Genomic DNA, 8068 nt, shown 5'->3' with positions numbered 1-8068 from the left:
AAGCTCACCTTGAAACCTATAAGATGTGTTACGTAGACTATAGATTTTACCCGTTTAAGCTTGAACTTGAGCGAATCCCGGGGTAAGCGACAAGCGTTTGACGGCAGCGACACCAGTGGCTTCTAAAGACACTTACAATTAATTTTTTTATTCAAGTTTATTTCAACTATTTCAAGTTCATACACACAACAGAGTACTCAGACTACTCAGAGTAGTCAGAGTACAGACTGGTACAGACTACAGACTGGTACAATACTACAGACTACAGACTACAGACGTGGACTGTGGAAACGTGCACAGACGAAACGATACTTATGGAGGTAAGGAATCTGTAAAACTTAAATTAAAAGCAGGCGGAGTAAATTTATTAATTTTGTTGAGATTTACTCTGCTGCAGATGTAATTTTTTCATTCTTATGTTACAGTCTAGCTGGTAGTTTTTTATACATTAATTACAAGTAGCAGTAGAGCAATTTTGTATTCAACATGACAGCTTTTGAAGGTAGGTTATTTAAATTGTCGCTTAAATTCATACAAGTGGTAAAGAAATACCTATAAGTCTTATTAAATAAATGTCATCTAATATTATCTACCTGATTTTTTTAGAAATGGGTGTTTTGCCCGAAATAGCTGCTGCTGTTGATGAAATGGAATGGACGTAAGTTATATCTTAAGGACAATCTTACCAATTCATCAAATAATTATTACCGATTCATTATAAAAGTATTGTATCTCAAATCGTTTTTAGTTTACCCACTGATGTGCAAGCTGAGGCTATACCTCTAATATTAGGAGGAGGAGATGTTTTAATGGCTGCTGAAACAGGCAGTGGCAAAACTGGAGCTTTCTGCTTGCCTATCTTACAAATTGTTTGGGAGACTCTTAAAGATATGGAATCTGGTAAATCAACTTCTACAGGGACAGCAGCTCATCAATGTAAATAAACTTAATTTTGTAACATAAAATTTTATTTACTGTATGGAAATATGATTCAAAATGGTTTACTTTTAGCTACGCATTGGTCTATGAGCTTATTTGATAGAAGCGATGCATTGGCAGTAACACCAGATGGAATGCGTTGCCAAAGCAGGGCACAAAGAGAATGGAATGGATGTAGAGCAACTAAAGGTGTGCATGGTAAAGGGAAATATTATTATGAAGCTACAGTAGTTGATGAAGGATTATGCAGAGTTGGCTGGTCCACATCTCAGGTATGCTGCAATTTTAACCCTCAAAAATTGATTTTCTGAAACAATTATTCTAATCCTACTACTTTTTAAATTAGGCAAGCTTAGATTTAGGAACAGATCGATTTGGATATGGATATGGTGGTACTGGCAAAAAATCAAATAACAGACAATTTGAAGATTATGGTGAATCCTTTGGGATGAATGATGTCATTGGTTGTTGGTTAGATTTTGACATGAGAGAAATTTGCTTCTCAAAAAACGGCGATTTACTTGGCGAAGCATTTCGGTTAAACGATCGTGAAACGTTTTATCCAGCCGTGGCAATGAAGAATGCAGAGATTTCATTTAATTTTGGTGCACAGCCATTCAAATATCCACCACCAACAGATGGTGGCTATATAGCTATTTCGTCCGCACCTAAAGAAAACGTTCGAAGCAATCCAAAAAATATCAGTCACAGCGAAAATGGAGGAAACAGTAAACCTAGCAATAATGCCCCACAAGCCATTATCATTGAACCTTCTAGAGAGCTCGCAGAGCAGACTTTTAAGCAAATACAAAGTGTAGAGTTGACTTTTTTCTTCATTCAGTGATGATGTTTGTAAACAATATCTAACATTTTTTATTTTTTTGTAGTTTAAAAAACACTTGAAAGACCCAGTAGTCAAGGAGCTGCTGGTAATTGGTGGTGTGAATGTTAAGGAGCAAATTTCTGTCTTAAATTCTGGAGTTCATATTGTCGTTGGTACACCAGGTCGTTTCGAGGACCTCATCCAATGTGGTTATATGTCATTGGCTAATTGCAGGTAAATAAACAGATACTATATTACATTTAAAACATAGATCTACTATCTCCATTAAAATGATTGTAGATTTTTCGTTTTGGACGAAGCTGATGGCCTTCTTAAGCAAGGCTATACAGAATTTATAGATAAATTGCACAAACAAATTCCAAAAATTACTCCTGATGGTAAAAGATTACAAATGATTGTTTGTTCGGCGACTTTACACGCTTTTGAAGTTAAGAAGATGGCGGTGAGTATTAAAAAAATCGTTATAGCATTGTTATCATTGGAAATTTATAATTATTAATGCTCATTATTCATAGGAGCGTTTAATGCATTTCCCAACGTGGGTAGATTTGAAAGGGGAAGACGCTGTTCCAGAGACCGTGCATCATGTGGTTGTAACAGTGGATCCGCAAAAGGACAAATCCTGGCATAATTTACGTAATCATATAGAAACTGACGGTGTTCATAGTCGTGATCATATAAGGCCTGGAGATAACACAGCTGGTTAGTGTGTTTTTACATTGCAAATATATAATTTACTCTTACCATGATTGTTTTAAGGAATTTAATTATTTTTAAAGAAACACTTTCGGAGGCTGTGAAAATCTTAAAAGGGGAATATTGTGTACGAGCAATAAACGAGCATAAAATGGATAGAGCCTTGCTCTTTTGTCGAACAAAAATCGACTGCGATAATTTAGAGCGATACCTAAAAAGGGTTGGTGGAAATCAGTATTCATGCGTCTGTCTGCACGGTGATAGAAAGCCACCAGAAAGAAAAGCGAATCTGGAAAAGTTTAAGAAAAACCAGGTTAAATTTTTAATCTGTACCGATGTGGCTGCTAGAGGATTGGATATCACTGGTTTACCTTTTAGTAAGTAAGGAAATGGATCAAACAAATTATATAAAAGGTTGATTAAAACGTTTTTGTGTATTACAGTGATCAATATAACGCTACCTGATGAGAAATCAAATTACGTTCATCGCATTGGTCGCGTAGGTAGAGCGGAGAGAATGGGTCTTGCAATTTCTTTGGTAAGCAGCGTACCGGAAAAAGTATGGTATCATGGAGAATGGTGTGCTACTCGTGGTAGAAATTGCTCCAATACTAATCTTACCACCCAAGGCGGTTGCTGCATGTGGTATAACGAGCCTAATGTAAGTAACGATGCTTTTTGAGGATAATTCTGAATATTGGTATGTGGCAATTTGTTCTCTTTCAGTATCTAGCTGATATCGAGGATCATCTAAACGTGACGATACAACAGGTTGGTCCAGACATTAAAGTTCCTTTGAATGAGTTCGATGGAAAAGTTACATATGGAGAGAAGAAAATAGGCTCAGGTTTGTCTTTCAATTTTAGTTTTCTTGTTTAACAACGCTAAATCAACATTAGTCAATCATTTTCCTTTTATTATAGGTTCAAACTATCAGGATCACGTGCAACAAATGGCACCGACTGTTGCTGACCTAGCCGCATTAGAATCACAAGCTCAACTGTTGTATCTCAAAAGGCATTTGACAGCCCATTAATGTCAAAAGGAAGTGATAAATGGCGATAAAAAGGAGTTGAGATTATTATTTAAAAAGTGGACATGTAAAGATGTAGTACTGACATTTATAAATTTAAAGTTTGTAACTTTAATTTTCTAAGTATTACACGTATCTCATATTTACCGGATTGTATCAAATTGTTACAAACAAAAACAGGTGTGAAAACTTTAAATGGCATCTGTATTATCGAATAATATCTATTATATATTCAATTCATATTTATATATATATATTTATCATCAGAAAACGAAGGAATCTTGATACTTTTTTTGTCTATCTTTTAGTTTTAAAATTAATTGCCCGATTAAAAATACTATCTATAAACATTGGACCCAACATCTGACCGTCATATACCTGCACTTTATATATCGTGTTTAGACGTACGACGAATATTAATCCATGACGTTATTATGTTCAACATTTCGTATCTAAGTTAATTCTTTATGTTCAAATAGAGGCGTTGGCTTATATAGTAATTCAGTAGTACTTTTTTCTCTATTCTGTGTAAATATTCAATAAACTTTCTTTATCGTCATGCTACGTGTCTACGTATTGTTGTATATTTGCAAGTATAATATTTTTCCTATGTACCTAAATTTATGATTCATTTATATATATATATATCATATAATTTATACGCTTAAATATTACTAAATGATTTCCGTTTAATTACACATAATAATTTATACACATAACTTTAATATATTCTCCAAAGCAATGATAAACGTTTAAACTTTTACAGTACATAAATCATACTGTACTTACTTTTATTATTCTCGCGATCGAATACAATTATTATCATCATCGTCATTATGTCACCGTGCGGGCTACTGATCTTTACCTATCTAACGTTAACTGCTGAAAGTTTCTTCTCGCTTAATTACCTTCCGCAGTTATAATTACAATGACTTTTAATTAAATCTTTAATCGCTAATTCGATTGATTTTTGCGAACATTCCTTTTTTCTCTTCACATACAGACAATCATCACAGAATGAGAATGAAATATTATTTTTATTCTTGTATTCTAAAAAAACATCTGCAGTCGCTCTCCTCTCTCATACATCGACACACACATACACTCCGATCGACATCTCTATTATAATATATTTCTTCTTTTCCTTCCCCTCCCTCTTTTATGACAGTGTCATAGATTGAACGAATCGAATTATTTTATTATAGATTTATATATATAATATTTAAATATTTTCCATCTATATATAAATATATAATATTTATAAATTTAGTTTTCCTTCGAATGCTACAGGTCCATTCCACGATTAACATTGAAATAGTATCGGTTATTGAACAATTGATTGAAGTTACCGCGTGCAGCTAAAATATTTCTTATTTTTAAATTAACTTTCATCCTTTTCGCAGACTTTGATAAAGGTGATATTTTTAACTGGTCTTCCCTTCTCTCCCCAGCCGTTTCACGATTAAACCATTCAGGGTCTTCTTTCTATGCTGTTGTACTAAAGGATGTGCTAGTATAGATGCTTTCACAATTGTCATTTATTATATTAAAGTCACCTGCGAAAATGTAGATAAAAATCGTGGAAGAGAACTGGAAATGACGAGTTTGATTTTTCAAACTGATTACACCTTGAAAAACATTACGATTACACTTAACTCATTTCAGGATAAATCGAGCCACTCTCCGTCACGCGGGTTATAATTTTAATAACTTTCTGTATAATAATAATTGCTTTTGTAATCGATTCGTAATTTACATCTTGTTTTATTAGTCTTACAGTCTTACCACGTTGATATATCCTCCATTCATTTTTTACGACCGTTTCTCGTTTCGCCGATTATTATTTTAAAAAACGGATTTGCAATTTTTTTTATTTTGATTCCTTTTTTTTTTACAATTTTCTCAACTAGACACCATTGTTTTCTAAATGACATTCAACAATTATTTAGAAGATAAAACGGATTATTGAAAACGAGTGATAGTGAATTGTTATAATTATAACGTTAAACGAATCGATCACCTGCAGCTTTTTTGTGGAGTTCAAACGTGAATGTATAATTGTATAGTATGTATTTATAAATGGTTCCACTCCACCTCGGTTTCCATCTCATCTCTTTCAAATTCCCATTTTGAAGAAAATTTTGTGCTAAACACATGTTTAATTTACTTTACGAAGATTGTAATTATGTGCGTTAGATTTGTCAGCTATTTTTGCGTTCACTTTTTCTTTTCCCTCTTTGGCATAATTTAATAGCAGGGCCATTCCACGTCAAAACAGACAGATTTCGGAGTACAACACCGATTTTTTTCTTAAAAATATGTGTTAATATATAAGAAAATACAAGACTTTTGGCGCTAGTTTGAGTCAAAAATCTTTTTTCGTTTCGGAGATACGAGCTGTCAAAGTTTGCAGTTTTACTGTTTTTGGTAAAAACACGTAATCTTTAAAAATTTATATCTCCTAAACGAATAAAGATAGAAGACTCTGGCTGGAACGAGTGTACTCAGAAAGAATCATACTTTATTAGAAAAATATAAAAAAAGACAGTTTGTTTTAATTGGTTAAAACTATTAACAATTAAAATAAACATTTGAATTAACAAATGTGTTGTCATGCTCTGACAATTATAAAAAAATATCAGGAGTGTTCCTTGGAATGTCCTCTACAAAGAAAAAAATTAAAACGCGTATACTCTCTTGGTGTTCATAGTGAAAAAAAATATTTTATCACGACGCGCTCGGCCAGAAGCGTCGTTCGAGCGGCGTAAACCGGTGAAGCGCATGCGTAACTGAGCGCGACTAGTCTCTACATGTCGGAATCCATCAATCTATGAATAATGCGAGTTAATAACATGTTTTAATTGTTTGTTTATGTTTTTATAACTATTATAAATTAACAATATATTTATTATTATTCTGCTTTATAAGCAGTCGTTATCTATTTACAAAATAATTAGCAATAAGACATTTGAACATGGCATTGAATATACAAATTATATACTAATTTATATTTACATATTTTATTAAATTATGGCAGAAGAAAATATTATGAATATGAAATTTCTGTACTGAAAATATTTAACAAACTTTAACAATTGTATTAATTATCTGATCGAGGAAAAGCTTTAGTTTGTAATTGTGTCTTTGAATCTATCGTTAAAAATGCACGATAATTTCAAGTTACTTTAACTATTTTCACTTTTCAAAAAAATCTCGTACGAAGTGTTTTAATAAGCATTAAAATAATTTAAACGAGATTTTGTTGAAAAGTAAAAATAGTTAAAGGAACTAGAAATTATCGTGCATTTTTAACGATAGATTCAAAGACACAATTACAAACTAAAGCTTTTCCTCAATCAGATAATTATACAATTGTTAAAGTTTGTTAAATATTTTCAGTACAGAAATTTCATATTCATAATATTTTCTTCTGCCATAATTTAATAAAATATGTAAATATAAATTAGTATATAATTTGTATATTCAATGCCATGTTCAAATGTCTTATTGCTAATTATTTTGTAAATAAATAACGACTGCTTATAAAGCAGAATAATAATAAATATATTGTTAATTTATAATAGTTATAAAAACATAAACAAACAATTAAAACATGTTATTAACTCGCATTATTCATAGATTGATGGATTCCGACATGTAGAGACTAGTCGCGCTCAGTTACGCATGCGCTTCACCGGTTTACGCCGCTCGAACGACGCTTCTGGCCGTGCGCGTCGTGATAAAATAATTTTTTTTACTATGAACACCAAGAGAGTATACGCGTTTTAATTTTTTTCTTTGTAGAGGACATTCCAAGGAACATTCCTGATATTTTTTTATAATTGTCAGAGCATGACAACACATTTGTTAATTCAAATGTTTATTTTAATTGTTAATAGTTTTAACCAATTAAAACAAACTGTCTTTTTTTATATTTTTCTAATAAAGTATGATTCTTTCTGAGTACACTCGTTCCAGCCAGAGTCTTCTATCTTTATTCGTTTAGGAGATATAAATTTTTAAAGATTACGTGTTTTTACCAAAAACGGTAAAACTGCAAACTTTGACAGCTCGTATCTCCGAAACGAAAAAAGATTTTTGACTCAAACTAGCGCCAAAAGTCTTGTATTTTCTTATATATTAACACATATTTTTAAGAAAAAAATCGGTGTTGTACTCCGAAATCTGTCTGTTTTGACGTGGAATGGCCCAGCAGCAAGTAGCAACTCAAGTAATTCAACTTCCAATGCAAGTCTCAAGTTTTGCTAATCATCTGAACGACATGCTTCGTCGATATTATTATTCGGAATAGAAAAATTTTCTCTTGAAAGCGAGAAATTAACCCCTTCTTCTTTCAGAGAAAAAATTAAGTCAGTAGCATGGAGGTTTGGAGCAAACAGCAGAAGCAGCAAAAGCTTTGTCACTTTTTGAGGTTAAGTATGTATCGAATGCTGATCCCCCCATGTTATCCTGGTTGGAAAATCGAAGCTCGATCTGTTCGATCGACAAATTGTTCTGGATGAGTCGTAAAAATGGCAAGTGAAAACGAGCAAAAA

General features: G+C 32.5%; 1 protein-coding gene across 1 annotated transcript; it reads left to right on the top strand.

The window, feature by feature from the left end:
• Window positions 1-186: 186 nt before the first annotated feature.
• On the top strand, window positions 187-6282 carry Ddx1 (ATP-dependent RNA helicase Ddx1). The gene is made up of 13 exons (XM_066737671.1): window positions 187-320; window positions 426-502; window positions 607-658; window positions 749-936; window positions 1012-1211; window positions 1286-1753; window positions 1827-1996; window positions 2063-2225; window positions 2299-2485; window positions 2563-2856; window positions 2923-3140; window positions 3206-3326; window positions 3403-6282. The coding sequence occupies exons 2-13, from the start codon at window positions 487-489 to the stop codon at window positions 3513-3515; spliced, it is 2190 nt and encodes a 729-aa protein (XP_066593768.1). The 5' UTR covers window positions 187-320; window positions 426-486; the 3' UTR covers window positions 3516-6282.
• The last annotated feature ends 1786 nt before the right edge of the window (window positions 6283-8068 follow it).

This window comes from Prorops nasuta, unplaced genomic scaffold (genome assembly GCF_024137725.1).
Source record: "Prorops nasuta isolate Cenicafe-Biocafe unplaced genomic scaffold, Cenicafe_Pnas_1.2 PNAS00018, whole genome shotgun sequence".
NCBI lineage: Eukaryota > Metazoa > Arthropoda > Insecta > Hymenoptera > Bethylidae > Prorops > Prorops nasuta.
This window is presented reverse-complemented; position numbering and strand designations above follow the sequence as displayed.

Coding starts and splice junctions, on each gene's coding strand:
- Ddx1 (XM_066737671.1), top strand. Junction 659..748: donor GTTGATGAAATGGAATGGAC/GTAAGTTATATC, acceptor AATCGTTTTTAG/TTTACCCACTGATGTGCAAG. Junction 2,486..2,562: donor GCCTGGAGATAACACAGCTG/GTTAGTGTGTTT, acceptor TTATTTTTAAAG/AAACACTTTCGGAGGCTGTG.